Source organism: Miniopterus schreibersii, assembly GCF_964146895.1.
Source record: "Miniopterus schreibersii genome assembly, chromosome: 15".
Taxonomy (NCBI): domain Eukaryota; kingdom Metazoa; phylum Chordata; class Mammalia; order Chiroptera; family Miniopteridae; genus Miniopterus; species Miniopterus schreibersii.
In genome coordinates this window covers 49,590,351-49,611,739 of record NC_138115.1, presented here as the reverse complement: position 1 = coordinate 49,611,739, position 21,389 = coordinate 49,590,351, and the positions used below count along the sequence as shown (strand labels likewise).

The 21,389-nt window shown below is 41.8% G+C and overlaps 1 protein-coding gene across 28 annotated transcripts in view; it reads left to right on the top strand.

The window, feature by feature from the left end:
- MAP4 (microtubule associated protein 4) overlaps positions 1 to 21,389 on the top strand; it is a 115,843-nt gene that overhangs the window by 64,182 nt on the left and 30,272 nt on the right. For 20 of the 28 annotated variants that reach the window (XM_081159791.1, XM_081159789.1, XM_081159786.1 and 17 more), the window contains exons 4-9: positions 293 to 415; positions 1,372 to 1,485; positions 3,603 to 3,734; positions 4,500 to 5,387; positions 6,266 to 6,388; positions 8,397 to 11,720. In XM_081159791.1, coding sequence (XP_081015917.1) covers positions 293 to 415; positions 1,372 to 1,485; positions 3,603 to 3,734; positions 4,500 to 5,387; positions 6,266 to 6,388; positions 8,397 to 11,720 — 4,704 coding nt within the window. The remainder of the gene's footprint in view (positions 1 to 292; positions 416 to 1,371; positions 1,486 to 3,602; positions 3,735 to 4,499; positions 5,388 to 6,265; positions 6,389 to 8,396; positions 11,721 to 21,389) is intronic. The other 8 variants (XM_081159799.1, XM_081159798.1, XM_081159796.1 and 5 more) reach the window with 1 other exon arrangement.

Genomic DNA, 21,389 nt, shown 5'->3' with positions numbered 1-21,389 from the left:
TTTTGACAATTTTGTCCAATTTTTATACTTGTTCTTTTGTGCATAAAAATCACCAGCCTTTTTGTGCATTCATAACCAGAAGTCCTCTGGCAGTATTTTTAACCTTGTAATATAACCTTATGCTTCCAGCATTTTATTGCCTTCTATCTTACAAATTTTTTAAAAGTTTTTGTCAAAGGCACTAGCAGGTATGATTGTTTTGTATTGTACTAGCTATAATACAGAAACTCAAGTCTAGTGGAGGGGAAAACATTGGTACTTTGTAACTTTTGTTTTACGTTTCTATTTGCAGGGTCTCCAACAGAATTCCTTGAAGAGAAAATGGCCTACCAGGGATATCAGAACAACCAGAACTGGCCAGAAAATACAAACTTTTGCTTTGCACCCGAGCAAGTGGTGAATCCTATCCAGACTGGTGAGTGCAGGCTTGCCTGTGATTACTGAATGTAAACTATGACATAAACATGAAAAAGCCACAATCACCACTCAGATAAAACATTTTAACCTAAATATAGCTCGTAAAGCACAGTCAAGGTATAATTAGTAACCCCTGAACATTTAGGTGACCCTTACTCCTCTCTGTTTATCTCTCCTTTGGCACATGCGCCTCTGGTTCTCGCTCCTTCAAAACCTGCTTTGAGTAAAGTAACTGAAATTCATATTCATTAAAGTTTAATTCTTCCAAAAGGATTTATTACAATAATAATAGCACCATTTTCCCCCTTTTTATAGAGTTTATTGGAGTGACACTGGTTAACAGAATTATACAGGTCGCAGGTGCACAGCTCCACAACACGTCATCTGTGCATTGTGTTGCGTGTTCACCACCCCAGGTCAAGTCTCTGTCCATCACCACTTAATCGCGCCATTTGTTGAATGCCTGTTTTGTGCCAGGCATGGTGCTACAGCCTTTATATATATATTGTATGTGTTTCTTACCTAACTCTGCCAAATATATATTATACTCATTTGACAGAGGAGAAAACCAAGACTTATACCCACTTTGTATAAAATTCAAAATAATCTATGGCGTCAAAAAACATCTGAGCTGAAAGTAGTGGAAGGAACCGATTGCACAAAGCAGTAGCCTCAGTGCCTCCATGTCAGAGTTAACCAGGTTGAGAGTTCAAGTTGTTTGTTTCCACTTATATATGGCTTTTTTTTTTGCCATCGAACTTATAATGGACATATAGCTGGTTTCAAATTAGTGAATATTTATTGATTTCTTACCATGTACAGTGACATTATCTCAATTTATTTAACTTAGTATTGACACGAAAGCTAGTCAGTATGCATTCTGGGGTAGTAAGGAATGCTATCTTTGTGGTCCTGGTCACTGGGGTTGAGTTTTAAATCCCTTCTTTATTCCAGATCCCTTTAAGATGCACTGTGGTGATGGCCTGGAAGATTTGCTCTTTTTTCCCAGTGGGACCGCCAATCCTTCAGCATTTACACAGCAAAGTGATCCCCTGAAAGACAGTTATGGTATGACTTCTCCAATTGGATTTATTTCTTAGCTTCAGACAATTAATGTGGCCTTGAACCCATCACCTTTGAAATGGACTACAAGGCAAAGTCATGTTTAGGGGCTCTGGCTGGGAGAGGGCACTTTCTAGATAAGTCCCAGGGAAGAATTCAGTTGGACTTTCTGGGCTGCTCCCCTCCTGTGATGGGATCTTGAATCTTCTGTCCTGGGCCAGGCCTGTCTCCACTTTTTGCTACGTCACTTATGGCCTTGGGCAAGTTTTGTCCCCCTAAACTTTGGTTTCTTCTCTCTAGAAAATGGGGCCAACAGTCGTCCCTACATTAATAACGAAGCGATGATTAAATAAAATGATGTGAAAGCACTTTGCATAGTGTCCATTACATAGCGAACATTAAGCAGACCTTAGTCATCAGTTACGAGTATCCTCCATGGTGTTGTATAATTTTTAAACAAAATTTTACTCCTGTTCATCTTAGGTTTTCAGCTGGACTCTGACAAAAAGATTAACAAGAGAAGAATAGTTTATTAATGCATGTAGCATCCATCACACAGGAGAAAAGTAACTCAGGGTGGTTGCTTAGAATTTCTGTTTCTGTAGCTTCTTCAACAAAAAACGATAGGGAACTAATGGATTTGTTTGCAAATTGCTCTGGTGTCCTCTCTGGGCTGGTAAGAGTTTAATCTCCAGTCAAAGAGAATTTATATCCTGCCTTTAGGCAGACATGGGGGAGCTTTTTCTGGGTTTGCTGCTGCTTAATTGCCTTCAGCTTAAAATAATGTTTCAGTCAAAGAGGCATATTTTGGGGTGACATTCTGGTTCCCTTCACTACGCAGCTTCAATAGGTCCCACTTGGAACAATGCTTATAATTCTGTATTTGTAAAGATCCTGGCTAATATGTTGCATGTAGGTTTTTCTTTGGACTCTTGGGAGAAGGATGTTAAATGAGTTGTCTTTGATGCTCTCCATCTAGTCTCCTGACTTTGGTTTTGGCTTTGATTCCCGTTTTTCCCAGCTCACTAGCTAGTGAGTCATTTTGCTACATTGACTTCTTTCTTTACAGCACTTTTCTTCTTTCCCTTTATTCTCCCTCTGCTTTTTCCCAGTGTAAACCCCTATCACTTCACACCTAGACCACCTCAGTAATCTAACAGAATTCCTGCTCCCTTTAGAAATTCATTCTGAATAGACCTGCTATATTGGTCACTCTGAGTCCCTCTTTTGTATTTGTCATCTCATTTTCATGATTAAGACCTTCAGGCACCCTATATGTTTTTTCCCCTTCAACTCTAAGTTATTCTGGCTTTCCAGATTCCCCTCCTTGTTTATTCTAATCTTATTTTCCCTTGCTGATATGCAAGATCTATTTGAATCAGACTAATCTCACAGTCCCAGAAATATTCCCGTCTTGGCATCTTCATACTTTTTTTTGCTCGGCGCTCTCCATCTTCGAAATTGACTGCTTCTTCGAAATTGCTCTTGCTTCTCCTCTGAAGCCTTCTCTGACTATTCTGGTCCTTGTGGTTGTTTTCAAACTCTTACAGCACCTCATTCGTACTATATGTTTTTGTATTATTTGATCTATGTCAAAGATCTTGCCTCTCTAGCTAAATTCTAATAATCTTGATGGCAAGGGGTTATTAAATCCGCTGTTAAGTCTGGCAGTGGACAGCATAATAATACTATTTTGACATTGTCTAGTTCTTAATAATTTACAAGCATTTCTACAAAATTGTCTTCTAATGTTGGAAAGGGAAGTGTTAATCTCTTTTTATGGGTAAGAAAACTAAGACCCACAGTTCCTTACTATACATTATGTTGTATTAGTTGTGATGTTGGAGCTAAGCTCAATCTTGGGGTTTTTGAATCTTTGTAATACACTCTAGAAGGTTGATTCATGGCGCTGCAGGGATATGGTGATACTACACAGGCTGTTAACTAGCCAGAAAACTAGGGAATGACAGCAGTGTTTAATTTAAAACTGTTTTGCTTTGTTTTTCATTGGTCCATAGGTCTGCATGTTTATGGTAGTATATAAAGCTGATTTTAAATATCAGATGCCTTTTACCCTCCAGTGTTGGCTGAGGTTTAAACAGGTGTTTGTGTTTCAATGTTAGGTCATCTTCCCTGCGACACATTTGCTTCTGCAGCAGTTGTACCTCAGGGCTGGCCTGTGGAAGCCCCAAGCTCTGCCCACGCGGGAGTCTTCATTTCCCCAGAGGCCACACAACCTCTGCAGCCCACAGCAGGTAAAGTATTAGAAGCCCTCTTTAGTGGTGTGTGGTTACAGTATCAGTAATCAATATAAATCATCAGATGTATTTTTTAGCAGCATACAGCAGTATAGATAAAAATGTCAAATGATCACAAATATTTTTAAACTTACATTACTGAATTCACATGACAGGACTGAAGTTGTAGTTGAGATATAAGACTTGGGGTTACCTGGCTGGTGTAGCTCAGCAGTTGAGCATTAACCTATGATCCAGGAGATCATGGTTTGATTCCCGGTCAGGACACGTGCCCAGGTTGTGGGCTCGATCCCCAGTCGGGGGTGTGCAGAAGGCAGCCGATCAATGACTCTCTCATCATTGATGTTTCTCTCTCTCTCTCTCCCTCTCCCTTCCTCACTTTGAAATCAATGAAGATATATTAAAAAACAAAAACAAAAAATTGGGGGTTAATGGGCAAAGAAAATCCCTTTTTAATTTAAAATTCTAGGGTTTCCACATTCCTTTTCTGACACTGTGTACCTGTATTGTTGTTTTTCTAAACCTTGGGTGTTTTTCTCTTCTTTGCCTTTTCTCCACCATTTTTTCTCCCAGTATCCTGTTCTTTAAGGATTGGGACTGTCAGAGTAGGCACAAATGCATTAACTAGCCAGCTTTTTAGTTATGTTTAGGATGTTAGGGTCACAAAAGCCAGATATTCCTGTGCTCTAAGAAAGTGAGTTTTGAATGTAGAGCTACGAGCAGAAAATGATGGATCCTAAATTTCCACCGTATTTTCCTTAGAGCCAGCCAAGGAGGTAGAAATGGCATCGGCAGAAGAGAGGGCATCAACAGAAGCATTGGAAATAATGATGGGACTGAAGCCTGCTGACATGGCACCATCAAGAGAAACAGAGATGGCCTTGGCTGAGGACATGGCACCAATCACAGAAACAGAGGTAGCATTGGCCAAAGACATGGAACCACCTACCAAAGAAGATATGGCATTTGCCAAGGACATGGAATCATCCATTGAATCAGATATGGCTGTAGTCAAGGACGTGGTACTACCTATAGAAACAAAGGAAACCCCAGCCAAGGATGAAATACTATTCAAAGAAACAGAGAGGGCACCACCTATAAAAATGGATTTGGCCCCAGCTGAAGGCATGGTATCACTCTCAGAAATGGAGATGGCATTGGCTGAGGATGTTGTATCATCCACAGAAATATCCTCAGCCAAGGAGTTTGCCTTGTCCTCAGAGACAGAGGTGGCCCCAGTCAAGGACATGGCTCCATCTCCAGAAACAGAGATGGCCCTGGGCAAGGACATGGCTTCACCCCCAGAAACAGAGGTGGCCCTGGTCAAGGACATGGCTCCACCCATAGAAACAGAGGCTGCCCTGGTCAAGGACATGGCTCCACCCATAGAAACAGAGGCGGCCCCGGTCAAAGACATAGCTTCACCCCCCCAAACAGAGATGACTCTGGGCAAGGATGTGCCTCTGCTTCCAGAAACAGAGATATTCCTGGCTAAGGATGTTGTACCACCCTCAGAAACAGAGGTGGCATCAGTTCCAGTTAAGGACATGGAAATTGTACAGACACAGAGAGAAATAAGTGAGGATTCCCAGTTAGGATCTCTCCAGAATAAGGGGCATTCAGCTGCACCTACTTCCATGATTTCACCAGGTATGTACCTACATTTACACTCAGTATTTCTGTCTACCAGGGTGTAGTCTCCAGAAGGGCAAGGGGCAAGCATCATGCCAGGTAAAATAAAGACAGTACTTTGCAAATCTTTATACAGTCCTACTCTTCCACACAATTACTTCTCACCTTCACCCTACTCCAGTAGCTTCTTCATCCTTACTCTCTGCTGATATTGTTATCAATCAGTAAGCAGTAAGAGAGGACACTCACAACCTCTGCTGCCTCATCGACCTAACTACTTGTGTCTGTATCCAGAGACTCTGCCCTTCCTGTTACTGGAAATGAACATCCCTGCTTCTGATTAAGGCCACCTCTCTATTTTGTACTAGATCCCATCTCTCTTGCCTACTTAAGCACATTGCCCTGGCCATTCTCCCCTTTTTGTCTTGTTTTTAATCCTCACCAGAAGATATGTTTCTATTGATTTTTTTTTTTTAGAGAGAGAAAGGAGGGGAGGGGGAAGGGAGAGAAGGAAACATCAATGTGAGAGAAAACATTCATTGGTTTGCCTCCCATATGCACCCCAACTGGGGATCCAATCTGCAGCCTTTTTGGTGCATGGGACAATGCACCAGCCACCTGGCCCGCGCCTCTCCTTTCTTACCTCTCAACAGTTTTTTTCTCATTCTATTTGATCATTCCCACCAACATGCCAACATTTGTTATTTTTCCCATCTTAATAACAAACAAAAGCCCTTTCAACTCCACCTTCCCACTACCACTCCACTTTTCAGCTGCCCTAACAGGAACATCCCTGATTCCTCAAATACTATTCCCATTTCCAACTTCTGGAAGGGGGAGAAATAGCTGAAATTGTGCTTCTCTGAAACCTATGTGGTTTTTATTGTTACCTTTAGAACCAGTCACAGCCACAGGCCAAAAGTTCAATTTGCCAGCAGATGAGGCTTCTGTGTTAGAGAAACTAGAGCAGAAGAAACCATTCAGTAGTCAAGCTCCTGAGCTTTCTTCAGAGACCTCAGGTAAGTTGAGAAAGTGAAGTGGATTGTGGAACCACTGCAACTGGGAGTGATGGGGTGGTGGCAGCCATTGTCCCTGGTCATATGGTAGTAATCAGCAGTACTGCTTATGAGGTCAGTTCTCTTTCTTAGACAAATTTTGTCTTGTTTTGGCAGAAATTCACCTTGTTACATACTTTTAAGTGATCACTACATCAACCCAGGACCCCTAAGTTTTAATCCAGGTCAGCTGTTCACTCTTCTGTCCCGTGTGGTCTTAGGCAGGTTCTTTAACTTTCCTTAGTTTACTCAGCTATAAAAGGAATATATTGGTTCATTGTTCTATAAACCTCACTAGTCACAGTGTTTGTCACAGCTCAGCAACATGGGCATTGTCTGGGAGCTTTTCAGAAATACACGATCTTGTACCTCACCTCAGACCTTTGGAATCATAATATGCATTTTCACAAGTTTTCCATATAATTTTTATATACATTAAACTTTGAGAGGTACCATTCTCAGATATTTTCTAACTTAAAGTTCGATTATTCAGTGAACTTCAAGATTACATGTTCTTTATTGTAAGCCTGAAACGTGCTATGATTATCAACTTGATTCTCTGCTTGCTTTTCTGTGACTGATCAGAATGTGAACTGGAGGGCAGAGACCATGACTTATTTCACTTACAGTCTCTAGTGTTTTGCACACTGACGGAGCTAGCACCAAGAAGGAGCAAAATAAATGTTTAGTTTTTTTCAAAATGAGCATATCAATAAAGATTTATCAAGTTCTTAATGTGTACAAAGTACACCATGCTAAGGCACATAAATATTTAAGTCCAGGTCCTTGCCCTTGTGTTATATTACAGCCTGGATGGCAAGAGAAGTTCCCAGGCATGAACTCTGAAATCAAAGATTTATATCATTGAAATAAACAGTATAAGAGATGGCACCAAATAGCTACTAATTAATTGCCAAATTGTTATAAATGCTGTAGGGTGCGAAAGCCTAGCAATTTTTTGAGAGAAGCAATAATTGACCTGAGGTATTAAATAAAGGGTAGGATTTGGAGGACTTTGGAGGGGTAAAGACAAAAACAAAAGATACTGTTTAAGTATTTTAATATTCTCTGAAGTTATTTCATTGAGTCAGACTTGGCAAGAGCTGTCCTAGACCTGCTTCTTAATGGCCTCTCTGAGATATCGGATCCATGCCATGTTGCCCTGGAGGCAGCAGATTGAACCAGTGGCCTGCCTGAAACTTTTCAGGAGGGCTCATCCCAGTTGTTTGGATTCGTTACCCTACTGGGCATTATGTATATTCCTCTGTCTTTGGGGAAGTACATTTAGGAATAGAATGTTGAAATCTAACACATGCCCCTTTTAAAGGAGGAGGCTCCGGTTCTGGAATGAGGAGAATCTTTCTCTGGCCTAAATTCTAACTCAGTGTCTTTTTCCTTTTCCTGCTCTCCGTCGTCGTCGTCTTTTTTTATTAGCATAAGTCTGGCCTTCTGGTCTGTTTCCCAGAATTCACCTGGTTAGTTTGATAACTAATTAGCATAATACCGGTGACAGACTCTTAGAATTATAAATTCTGTCCAAGATCATATGTATTTCATTCAGTTAATAAATACATTTTACCGAAAAAGATACAAGAGCTTACCATTTTATTGCAGAATTGAGAATTAAGTACCTAGTAAAAATAATGACAAATATAAACAAGTGTCAGATGAGGGTCATAGGCAGTAAGTGCTTATTATAGGGGTTAGAAAAACTCTGAATTTCTTTTCTCTAGTTTTAAATACTTTGTAAATATGTTTGAAAAAAAATTTTTACTTGAGGTGATGATCTTTGTTAAATATTTGCTAATCCCAGTTAAGGGTGAAAAATGTTTCAGAAAAAAACTTTTCCTAAATGAATTAGTATGTGGGTTGGTGAATATAGACTACTTAAATGAGTCACTAAGTGGACTTTTAAAGAAACAATAACAAGGAGTTTTCTGTTTGGAATCTTGGCCACCTTCATGTATTGCAGGTTCCCTTCCCACTCAAGCCAAACAAGTGTGCAGACCCAGTGACCGCAGGGCCGCTCGGTCCAGGCCTGCCAGGGTCCCTCCTGAGCTGCTGGGAGGCTCTTCACGGAAGACTCTTGATCCTGGGCTGGGCCCCTGCTCTTTGTCTGAGTCAGGTTGGGTCTCTGGTTCATTTTCCTCTGGTGAGCCTGGGAACCAAAGGAAAACTACTCATGTTGATTTCCTTGAACCCCAGAGGGATCTTGGCAGGGAGGCCTGGGATGTAGAAAGCACAGCAACAATGATGAAGAAAAAAAAGAAGAAACCAAAGCAAAAGAGATATTCTCAACCCCGGGCTGGGGGACCTTGGGATGATGACAGTGCAAAAGAGGCTAAAGGTAATCCCTTTGCAGCTGACCCACAAAAATCAGGTGTTTTCCCCAGCCAGTCTACCACTGTGGGCACGGAATACAGACTGGCATCCAGAGAAAACCTAAAAAAGGAATGTGAAAATGACTCCAGAACAGCCAAACTGGCAGCTGAGAACTTTGTCTCAGAAAGCCCTGATGTTCCTTTGTGTCCTTTGGAAGAACCCCCGAAAGCTGCAGTAAATTCTCAGCCCAAGCTGAGTGTAGAGGCAGAAGTCAAAGGTAACAGGTCAGGGCCACAGAGCCAAGACAGGAAATCTTTGCAGCAAGGTGAATGCAAACCACAGACTACTCCCCACCCAGAGACTCCTGGGGATAAAGGTCAGACAGTAGGTCTGACAGAAGTTTCTGCACACAAAGTAGAAGTTCCTTTGGAGGTCAGACCCCAAGAGGGTTGCTTTCCTGTCTTAGACCAAGAGGCTATAGCAGGAGTTTTAAAACCCATGGCAGCAAAAGAACTGCCTAATTTGATACCCACTTTAACAACAAGTAATGCATTAGAAAGTAGTCTGAAAAAAGAGAATGGTGAAAGGAAAATGACTAAGCTGCAGATTGACAAACAGAAAGAGTTCTCTGAAGTAGCTGAAGATGTTAAAGAACTTAACAAGGAAGCTTTTCCCGAGCAAATACAAGAGATGAGCATTTTAGCTTCTGAGCAGCCACCACAGGACAAGGTTCAGATTCCTGGGACAGGGAATGAACCATTTAAGAGAATGGCAGGTGATGGCAAAAGCAGGAAGGGAAGGGGGAATTCTGGGAAAGTGAGAGCGAGCTCTGGGAAGGCAAGAGCAAGGACTGAGCTGCCGGTCCTTCCAGACAGCCAGGAGGATGGCAGAGCTGTCCTTGTGCCAAGTGAGCCAGCCTCTAAAACAGAAAGAATGACTGCTGGGGATAAGATTCAGGAGCTGGGGCGGGATTCTTCCAAGCAGCTGAGGGTCACGGCTGATCTCCCTGAGGCAGTGGTGAAGGGGGAGCCTAAGGAGATGACTGACCCTAGTGTGGCAAGCACCTTGCAGGCATTGATTCCTTTGGGGACTGGGTCAGGCATGACTCAGACTTCCGGTGCTACAACAGAAAGAGCAGCTGTGGCCCTAGATCTAGGTGTCAGTAACCAGAGCAAGGAAGGAAAGTGTCCTTGGATGGATCATGAGGCAGCTCCCTGGATTTCTGAAAAACCTAAAAAAAGAAGCAGTGAAGGCAAAAACAAAAAGTTTAAAAATAATTATTCTGCACAGCCTGCTAGAGTGGAGAGCAAGGAAGATGTCCTCAGCCCACCTTTTATAGGGAAGGATGGAGGTGTTGGTGGCACTCCCCATCCAAGCAAGGAGTTAGGACTCAGTTTCCCCATAAATCATGAGCCTTTGCTTTCACAGACATCAAATATACCCACAGTGGAGGTAGTTGACCAGAAGGGTAGGAATGTTGAGGTTAACTCTTTTGAGCTTGGGGCTCTTGGTGGGAACAAAGCAAACACAGTGAAAGATTCTGCTGTTACTGAAGCAGCTACCAAGGTGACAGATGTGAGCTGCCAAGACCAAATCCAGGGGGCAGGATCTGTTCCTTCAGTACTGGCTGAGGAGCATAAGGCAGATGCAGCCAAGAGGCACACTGCAGTGACTGACAAACCAAGTAAAAGGAATGATGATGGAAAAAGCAAAAAGGTTAAAAATAGTTTTTCTGAGAAGCACATTTTGGAGAATAAGACAGATACAACAAAAAGACATGTTCCCGTGGAAGCCACAGGAGACCACAGAATTGAAGGAATAGGCTATGTGGATGAAAATAGAAATATTACATTTACCTGCTCCAGAACACCACCAGAGTTGATGAATAAATCAGCCCCTCTAAAGGCTCTGGATTCAGCAGCCTGTGAAAAACTGCCCACTCCTATTCCTCAATTAGTAAAGGAAGGTGATTCCTTTACAGATGCCTTGGCAGAAAGTAGGCAAGAGACAGCTCCAGCCCAGATTTCTAAATTATTAGTGGTGGGTAATTGCAGCAAAGATGGAGTCCTGGATCAAGAAAGTTCCAAGGTTCCCTCTGCTCTTATGCCCTTTACAAGCACAGGAGGAGGTGTCCTTACTTTTACAGCAGCCATAGAAACAGTGAAGAGTCCTGGAGATAACTGTCTTGAGAATAAAGGTGAGCTTGCTGATCCCATGAAAAATAAAGCAGGGATAGATGGAGGGCATGTGGTAGGAGAATCTGAGTCAGTGCCCAGTGGTGCTTCTAAACATTCAGTGGAGAAAATCACAGAACTAGCAAAGGGGCACCATTCTGGAGTGCCAGACCAGAGCCTCCCAAGTGAGCTCAGAGGCCTAGAAGTGTGTGCAGATGGGAGTAATTTTGCAACATATCCAGTAAACAAAAAGAAGGAGTCCGAGGAAGGTTCTGCTTCAGTTCATATTCCTGACTTACTGGGAGACAAAACACAAAAGCCCCTTTTCTGTGAGGACCAAGATGCTGAAGGTAGAGAGGCCAGGTGCCCAGCTAGTTTGAGTAAGGAGGTGGACATGACTCTCCTGCCTCCAGGAGGTGGAAAGGATAAGTTGAAAGGAATTAGCCCAGCTTCTAAAATCACAGATTTAGAAGAGGTTTCCTTGCCAGCACTAGAACTCCAGTCAGATTCCTTAGATGGCCAAGTTGGAGCTACCCCTTCACGGGTGGCAGATACATTAGTAGTGACTGCTTCCAAGGGTCTTCAACTCCCAGAACCAGGGGATAAGATCTTGGAGGCACCTGAGAAAATGACAGAAAAACCTGAATCAAAGGCCCTGGGTGAAGGGAAGAAGGAAGAAAAAAGAATGGCAGAGCCGGTGAAAGGCTACATGAGACCCACCAAGTCCCGAGGACTTCCTCCACTTTTCCCAAAGTCTACAGTCCAGGAACGAGAGAGATCCAAGCAAGCAAAGTCCAGCGGTATGAGCCTGCCATGGGGCAGTGTGTGTGCTTGTGGCTTTTGAGTCCGCATCAGGGAGGCAAAGAGCTTGTACTTTGGTTCCATCCAGACTTTAATCATCCTTGTTAATCATTGATTTGTTGGCATGAGAAACATATAACTGCTAATTATGTGTTTTCTGCAGCCAACGCATGTCTTGTGTCCAGCTTAAGGAGGCTGGTGACTGTTGCATGCGTTTTTACCCAGCAAGGAACCCTAAGTTTTAGGGGAAGTTGAATTTCAAACAATGAATTGTTTAGCAGAAGGCCTGTCACTATCCATTATCCTTAATTTTTAAAAAAATGTGCCTTGTATGTGTAAAGTTACCAGCCACATTTAAACATTATTTTGTATAAGTAGGAGAAAGCATTGTATATGTGATTTTATTTGTTAGTATATACAGTGGTGGGCAAAAGTAGGCTTACAGTTAATACAATACAATAATTATACAATAACACAATAATTAATAAGTAAATAATGATACAAGAATAAACTGTTTCACGTACTCATAGCTGTAAATCTACTTTTGCACACCCCCGTATATGTATCTTGTGCTGGTAGGACTAAATATCCAAATTGCTTTCAAATTAAATGAAAATGGCCTGCCTTTGGTAGCTTCTGGCCAGCATTGGTAGACAGAGACTTCATGTGTGTTCCCAGTAGCAGGAAGTGATCTCTCAGTGATGCAGCCACGTCACTCACCAGCTTATTGCTTCCAGCCATTGGCCCACAGTTGCCTGTGGGGTAGAACTTTGGGCATAACCGTGCCCACCAAATAGTCTACATCCATGGGCAAGTCTGTGAAGCTTGCCCATGTGGGATTCTTCATAATTTTGCCATTTTTGGCTCTGACCAGTCAAGTAATTGGCATGAGATTAAGAAAGATGATCACTTAAAAGATTTAGAAATGTTAGCCTTTTTTCCTCCTCTTGAAAAGTGTACATCTAATCATGACTTCCCTGAGCCTAACCTCCAAAAAATGGTTCCTGGCCTTTGAGGGTTTTCACAGCCTACAAATAATATTGTTTCTTAATCACTATATTCCAACTTGCATGATGCAGCTACTAACTCCAGAAATTAAAAAATACACCAGTTGGCCTTAGTAGCCAGTTTGGCTTTTGGAGAGGCTTCGTCATGGGATGGTGTTCTGCACGATACGAACTTGTTTTGGGTAAAGCTTCTGCTATGCATGAATTTGTACCCAGCGAGGAACACATGCTGAAGGTTGTTATTTGTATAAGATATTCTCATCTTTTCTGTTTTTATCTTCCTTCCATTAGCTATCTTGTTGCCAATGCAGAAAATGAAGTTGAATGTATGGAGCTTTTTCCAGCTTTCATTAAGATTTCCAGTGTTCAATCCAGTTCTTTAATTTTAGTTTATAGATTGGTTCTTTCGTTTCAGTGATACAGCGGGTAACATGTAAATTTTCTGAAACATAGCCATCTCTTTTTGCTTAGTATCTTGCAAGAAATCTAGAAAGAGGATTTGTTCTGATTCTTGAGGAAGCGAAGCAGATGCTGTAGAACTTCGGGGCCCTGCTTTGGCCAGGCCAGGCTTAGAGACTGTGTTAAGAGTGGCCTCGCAGAGTGGCTACAGAGAGGGTGATGGATTTTAAGCAAAATTTATTATTTCTTCTCTGAATACTATAATACCTTTTCCCTAAGGGTAATCTATACATTTTTTTAAATAGTTAAAAGATGTGTTTTTTCTCAGTTTTGAATAGGTAGTATATTCACATGATACAAAGGGGTGCACAGTAAAATGTAAGTCTGCCTCCCCCCATTGACTCCCATCCAGGTTTTCTTCTTTAGAGGCAATTATTGTTAACAGTGTCTTATACATCTTTCAAGACAATTTAATACATAAAGAAGGAATGACATATATATTTCCTGATTTTATATAAATGAGACATATCACACATACTGTCATGCACCTTGATTTGTAAACTTGCTTTATACTTGTGCAAGTATAACAAAAAAGGGCTTTGTAGTAGACTCTCAAGTTTGAGGAATACGTATTCATAATTTTTATAGGTGTTGCCAGATTGTTCCCCATAGGGTCACAGAGATGTACCAGAGCTATCCCCCACCCTCAGCATACACCAGTACCTGTTCCCCTGCTCTTTCTCCAATAGAGTGACTTTTTTTTTTTTTAATTTTTTTTTTTTTTTTAAATTTCAGTGAGAGAGGAAGGGAGAGGGAGAGAGAGACAGAAACATCAATGATGAGAGTCATTGATCGGCTGCCTCCTTCACGCCCCCTGCTGGGGATTGAGCCCACCACCCGGGCATGTGCTCTGACTGGGAATCGGACCTCCATCTCCTGAATCTCAGGTTGATGCTCAACTACTGAGCCACGCCGGCCAGGCCAATAGAGTGACTTTTATTTTTTGTTTTGTGTGCTGATCTGATAGGTGAAAAATTATTTCTTGGCATAGATTTTATGTTTTACTGATTTAATGACTTTTTGTTTATAAAAGCCATTCCTACTTTTTATAAAAGTATTTTCTCTTTAATTTCTAATTTTTCACATTTTGAATCTTTCATCAAACTAGAATCTGTGTGTGTGTGTGTGTGTGTGTGTGTTGTTTATGAGATGGGAGGTAGGATTTCTTGGTGGTTGCACTATTGTTTGTATAATCTGTCTCCCTCAGAAATGCCACCTTTGTCATGCTCTAAATTCCTGTATGTATTTGGTCTGTTTTTGGACTTTCTTTTCTGATCCATTGGTCTTTCCATTGAGGCTTCAATAACAATGTGGCTTAATAATATATTTTAATATCTACTAGGTCTATCTCCAAATCTCTCTCTCTCATTCTTTTTCAGAGTTTTCCTATTTTTGGTTGTTTATTATAACATATAAAGTTGAGAATTGGTTCGTATAATTTGGAGGGGGAAAAATTCAGTCAATCTTTTTTTTGAAATCACATTAAATGTATAGATAACCCTAAGGAGAGCTGATGTCTTCTATGTTGAGTTTTCTATCCAACAACATAATAATATGCCATGTTCAATAATATTACATGTTCAAGTTTATATGTCCTACTCCCTCACTGGTATTTCTTTTTTTAAAATATATCTTTATTGATTTCAGAGAGAGGAAGGGGGAGAGAGAGAGAGATAGAAATATCATTGATGAGAGAGTCATTGATTGGCTGCCTTCTGCACCGCCCCCCCCCCCCCCCCCAGGGATTGAGCCCGAAACCCAGGCATGTGCCCTGACCAGGAATCGAAGCTCAATCTCTGAGCCATGGCCAACCGGGCTCACTGGTATTTTGATGTTTTCTTCATATAGATCTTATATATTTCTAGTAAGGCTTATTCCAAGATGTCCAGGAGGCAGGAGAATGTGCGGAGCAGAGCTTCAGGCAAGGCTGGGGCTCTGAGGCAGGGCACTGAGTGGACTGGAGTGTCTCTGGGTTTGTGGTAGGGGACTGGGCAGGGTGACCCTTTACGCCCACCACCATTGGTTCATGTGGGCTTTGATGTTTCACCCTGACTGGTTCCATACCTGGCCTTACTAAATTTTGTCTGTGTTCCTTACTTCAAATTATTCACCTTACCTGACCTGCCAGTGATTCTCACATATGTTGTTTTCATTTGTGCTGTGGTCAGATGGTATTACCCATGGTTTTCAGTGTTTAGATAGTAAAGATATTAGTGGTGTTAATAAAAATAATAGCAACGACCACCTATCGTTTGAAGATTATGTACCTAGGTATCTATAGCTAGATAGGTACATAGATAGTCACACACACACACAAAATACAAAAATGGAAGGATTCTTTCCATTTACAGGTGAGAAAATGGAGGCTATCCACATTAATAGTCCTGCATATAGTGAAGTGGCAGAGGTAGAATTTAAACTCTACTCTTTTTAACTGTAAGGCCCATGCTTTCCTCATTTTTTCCTCAGAGGAACCTTCCAGAAGTTTTAGGTTTTTAAAAAGAAAAAGATGAAAGTTGGCAATTAGTAATTTTATTTTTTAAAATTTTAATACATAAGCACTTTACTAGTTGGAGAAATGGAGATACATCGTGAGAACAGAAATTGGGAGTCAGAAGCTGTTCTGAGATTAGAATCTAGGTCTTTTGACTCCGACTAGCATTTATTCTCCAAGTAGAGACTCTTGGACTTATTCACGTGTTCTTAATGCCCAGCTCAGTGTTACATCTATATGACACCTAATGACATTTTCTGAATTACAAATGAATTATCTTTTGCTAGTGGTATCTTCTTTGGAAGCAGGGAAAGTGAGAATACCGCTAACGGCTCTTCAAGCTTCATGCTTCCTCTTTTGTTATTTATTTATGCCACTCTCATTTGGGAAAACTTTAGCAGAAGATTTTTTCACTTATTATGCATGTTGTTCAAAGCAGGGAACATTGAGATACTTTGGGAAATCTGAGCTTAACATGTCAGGAAAGGACTTCTTGTGGGACCATGTTTTTTATGAAGTTGAAGGGGCAATTGTAAGGGACTGGGAGTGTATGCTGTTGCTCCATAATAGTTGTTCCCCTGGAAGCCAAGGAGAGCTGTGATGGTGCACTTAGCACATTGTGCTTTGAGAAGGACAGTTATGGATCCCTGCGGATAGGCCCTTCCCCCTGCTATAGTGACAGCCTGGTCTCCTTTTTAAAAATATTTTTATTATTTTAGAGAAAGAGGAAGGGAGAGGGAGAAAGAAACATCGATGTGAGATCACAACATCGATCGGCTGTCTCCTGCATGCCTCCTACTGGGGATCAAGCCCGCAAGCTGGGCATGTGCCCTGACTGGAAATCAAACTGGTGACCTCTTGGTTCATAAGTCAATGCTCAACCACTGAGCCACCCAGGCCGGGCCAGGTCTCCTTTTTATTTATTTATTTTTATTTATTTTTATTTTTAAAATATATCTTTATTGATTTGAGAGAGAGGAAGAGAGAGGAAGGGAGAGGGGGAGAGAGAGAGAAAGAGAGAAACATCAATGATGAGAGTCATTGATCGGCTGCCTCCTGCACGCCCCCTTCTGGGGATGGAGCCCGCAACCCAGGCATGTGCCCTGACCGGGAATTGAACCACTATCTCCTGGATCCTAGGTCAATGCTCAACTGCTGAGCCACGCCTGGCTGGGCAGGTCTTCTTTTTAAATCCAGCTTCATTTCTTTTTCTTTAGTTTGGTTGAGCTCATCAGCTGTCTTCCATCAGCTGGGAATGTCAGTTTATGGTAGGAAATACCCTTGGTGTGAAACTTTATAAAGTCCAAATCCTAACAGTTTCAAGGCCCTTGTACATAAATAAAATATGCGCAGTAGATGAAAAAACGATTGGTAATTTTAGAACTTGCTACAATTTTACAACTGGAGAAGTGCCCGTTTGGTAATGTCTTTTCTTAACAGTAGTGCCATTTGTGAAGTTCTTTTCCTTATTACTTCCTTCCCATTTACTCTCTCATTCTCTGACTTTTTTCATCTTACTGGCTATATATTAATGAAATTTATTGAGAAATCTATATATGACACAACTAAAAAGAAACTTACTATGTGCTCAGTACTAACTTAAATTCTTTTCACCCTTAAACAATTCTGTGCTACTATTTGCCTTATTTCAATGAGAGCACCTAAATATTCTTTGAAAACAAGTCTAGCAAATATTGGTTACACTACTTTTTATTTTATTATTTTTTTTAATCCTCACCCAAGAATATTTTTTCCATTGCTTTTCAGAGAGAGTGGAAGGGAGAGAGAGAAACATCAACGTGAAAGGCACATCAATTGGTTGCCTCCCATATGTACCCCAACCATGGCCGGGGATCAAGCCTGCAACCGAAGTACATGTCCTTGGCCAGAATTGAACCCCGGACCCTTCAGTCTACAGGCCAACACTCTAACCACTGAGCCAAACCAGCCAGGACCTGGTTATTCTACTTTAAAAGGAGGTTCTTCCCCTCACATTTCATCACCCGACACTTTTACCTTCTGACTGACAAGTAGCACTGGAGGATTCAGAAAACCAAAAACAACTTAGCTTCTGATTTGGGGTATCGCAAAGATATTTACTTAGAAGGCGAGCAGGTCCTGGCTTCTGGGTCAAAGTGAGCCTAGCTAAAGCCGAATTGGAGGATTATGATGGGTGTATGTTAGGTTTCCTTGACAGAGGGTGTTTCCCGTAAGTCACGTATTTTAGATTTGTGATGTGGGCTAGGCCACTGGGGTGGCCTCCAGTTTTGAGGTTCCCAACATATGAATTATCTTGATTAAGGATCACATAAATCAGGTTACTAGCTTCAATTTTTTCATTCTGTCTATTTGCATTCTGCATTCCAAGTTTTGAAAGTTAATCAGGGAGAATCATGATTTTCTTGATTCTCATGTACTAAGAAATGTTTCTAAAATTTAGTTAGAATGTGGTTTTGAAGTGTTTTTGCATGTATGTTTGAATATGTAAACACAAATATCATTTACTTCCAGGTAAGGAACCAGATAGCAACTTCACAACCTTCAGCTTTTATGAGTGTCATCAATCATTGTGATCAGTGGAATTATTGACTTGTGTTACAGTGATAATTTATAGAAATTGTTTCCTGGAAACAATAATAGGGAACATTTGGTCAATCTGGAATGTAGCTTTGTTGCCTTGGTAACGGATAAAAAGAATTGCGGGGCAGCCAGTTGTGGAGTATATCAAAACCAAAGCCTGAACAGGTTGAGGACTAGTTCAGGGCACAAGGCAAAACCAGAAACATCTGCCCGTACATCTACTGAGATCTGCCCTGCAGACTGAGCCAACATCCTGGGAGGCTTGACATGTCTTATATGGTCTGATAAAAGAGCCTTAGAAACCACCTTTGGACCAGATGCATGGGCATCCATGAACTTTCCTCAGACTTGCAGAATGGAACCCAGGAATCTTTAGCCCAAGGGACATTTCAAATCAGCACCTACCTACATGAGTGTAGTGATGGCAAAGATCAGGCCAAGTGATCCAGAGTTGGTGCAAAAGGAATTCATCCATCCTGCCATCAGCAGAACCTTTCTGAGAGCCTACTTAGTGTGTGTCAAGCACTGTGCTGGACACCTGCATAGCAGAGATGGACAGGTGTTATTCCTGCCTTTAAGAAGCTTCCAGGAAAGGCACATAAGTACAAGATTATGGTGTAGTTTCCGAATCCCAGGAAGGGGTAGAGCAAGTGTAGTGTTGCAAAAGCAGGAAGGAGTCATTTTGGGGGTGAGGTTGTTAAATGAACAAAACTTCCAGGGCAGAAAGCTCTTCTGAAAGAAAGGATTTACTGAGCCAGATGCTAGCCAGAAAAAGACCAGGTCCTGAGGCAGGAAGTCTAAGCCTCCAGCAGCAGGGCTGGGTGGAGCAGCAACATGTCCACAGTCCTGAGGTTGACAGGTGCTTTTATACATTATGTTTTGGGGAAGAAAGTTAAATTGTTTTAAAGAATTTACATTGGCGATAGATAAGTGGGCGGGAAAAGGTGAAGCCGGATAGTTCTTTGACAGTGCACATTCTTTAAGGAAGAAATATTTAGTAGTTTTAAGTGGTTACAAGCAACAGTCCTGACAGTTCATGCATATCCAGGGTGCGGTGCCGTCAGGCTAATATAACGCCTGAAGGTTGATGCAAAGCTCCAACATGCATTCAGGATTTTGAACAGCTGTGTGCTGGTTGGTCCACAGCTATTAACTGGTTAACCGCTCCGTCTGTAATTGAATTTAGAACATCTCCGAATTGTTCTCTTGTCAGGGTCTAGGAGACCTCAAGGAGGAGGTGACACTGAAGTGAATGCATAGGAATAAAACCCAGAGGTGAGGAGTCCATTGGCAGCTGAGTCTAGAATTTAAGTCTTCCGGTTCATAGGTGCATTTCCTTTACCTGGGTGTGCTCAGCCCTGGAAGACTTATGTAAGTTCCTCAACCACCAGTTTGACAAGTATGGCAGTGGCTGGGGAGGTTTGAGTGTTTTGCTGCAGCTGTTTCCTGTGTGTGAACGTGCCTTCCTGGGTGAGATTATGTCTGTAGCTCTGAATTGGACTAGAGCACTGGCAGAGCCATCAGCTTTCATCTCATTTGGAGAGGAACAGACCCATTCATTCTTTTTTTGTTTTTTTAATGAGAGAGTTTATTTAGAAAGCCATAGAGGTAGAAGAAGTGAGCTATAGAAGAAATGGGCTCAGGAAACAAGTTATAGAGGCAAAAGAAGGGCCCTTGGAGTTTAGGAGAAAGAGAGGGGTGAGGAAACCATGCCTTGGGGGAAGGGGTGGGGAAAGGCATGGGCATGCTCCATAGAGAGAGCCACTGACCCATTCATTATTTTTCCATGTGATGTCTTCCTTGGTATATGTTGCAAAAGTAAAAGTCTAATCAAACTTTAAGTCACTCTGTTCCCTCCAAACACACGTACAGCCATACACATGTGTAATTTGAGTTTTGAATTGATCACAAAAAGATAAATTACAATGGCAAATTAAAGCTTGAAGTACTTCATTAAAAAGGAGAGGCATCCAGTAACTAAGATTAATTTTTGCTCAGCGGTGTGGAAAGACTGGCTGCTTCTCTGGCTTTTCCATTACACCATTTGAGCTTGGACAAACCATTGTATTTTTTTCTCTCTGGATCCTACTTGCTCTTCTGTAAAATGAGAGGAGTAAGTTGGAGGAGTGCCAGTGTTCTGGGTCTGTACTGTAGCCACATACTCAGTGTCCTTGCAGCACTGAGTTCATGGAATGACCCGTGATTTAAACGATGTGGAGAATGGGATGTTATTTTCTTTAGGCAACTCCTCAGATTTTGACAGCTACCTTTCCTTTTCTCTTGTCTGTTAATTTGTTGTTGAAATTAGGGTTTGTATAATGTATCTTGTAGTTGGTGGTGGTTTGTTTCTGTTTACCTTCTTTATTAGAGTTCCTATGCACTAATTCTCCAGTCCCGGGGTTTATGCTGCTTTATCATTTCACATCAAATTCCCTGCTGGGAGACAAAAAACCTACATCATAAGTATATTTTCTTATTTAAAAAATTTTTTTAACCTAGCAGCAGTGGGTACGTTCTCTGTATTAACTGTCATGTGAAATTGCTTTTTATGTGTATGGAACCTCACACCTACACGCGAGAGGGATTCTGTGGGTGTCTCCATATTATGTTAGGTTCTCCTCTTGTATTCAGACCCTTGCGTGACACCAGGCTCTGTGTATGCCTGAGCATCTAGCTGACATGGTGTCTTGGCCACTCGCCTCTAATCTGGGCTTCTTGTCTCGGCTTTCTTCTTGGTCACTGATTCCCCAGATGGCTGCTCCAGTCTCCAGCTGTTAAGCCCTGTAGCTCTGCAGTCTGTGCTTGGCGCAGTAACCAGATGCCGGCCTAGTCATTCTCTTCCCTCAGGCTACCCCTCTTTCTGATGCACATTGTGAACTCTGGTCCGGAATGTGTGCTCCTTTGTGACAAGCCAGCTTCACTCTCCCAGTGCCTGCTGGGCCTTTTTGGCTGACTCACATTTTGCAGTTTGCTATTTATGGAGAGGATCATTGAGGCACAGGATATATGAGATTTGAAGGTAGCAAGGACTTGCAATTCTAGTTGTTGCCTTGGATTTTCTTTTTTGGTACTGGTGGGGAGGGTTTGGGTAAGCTGTCTGGCTTGTTCTTTCCCTAGGCTCTTCTCTG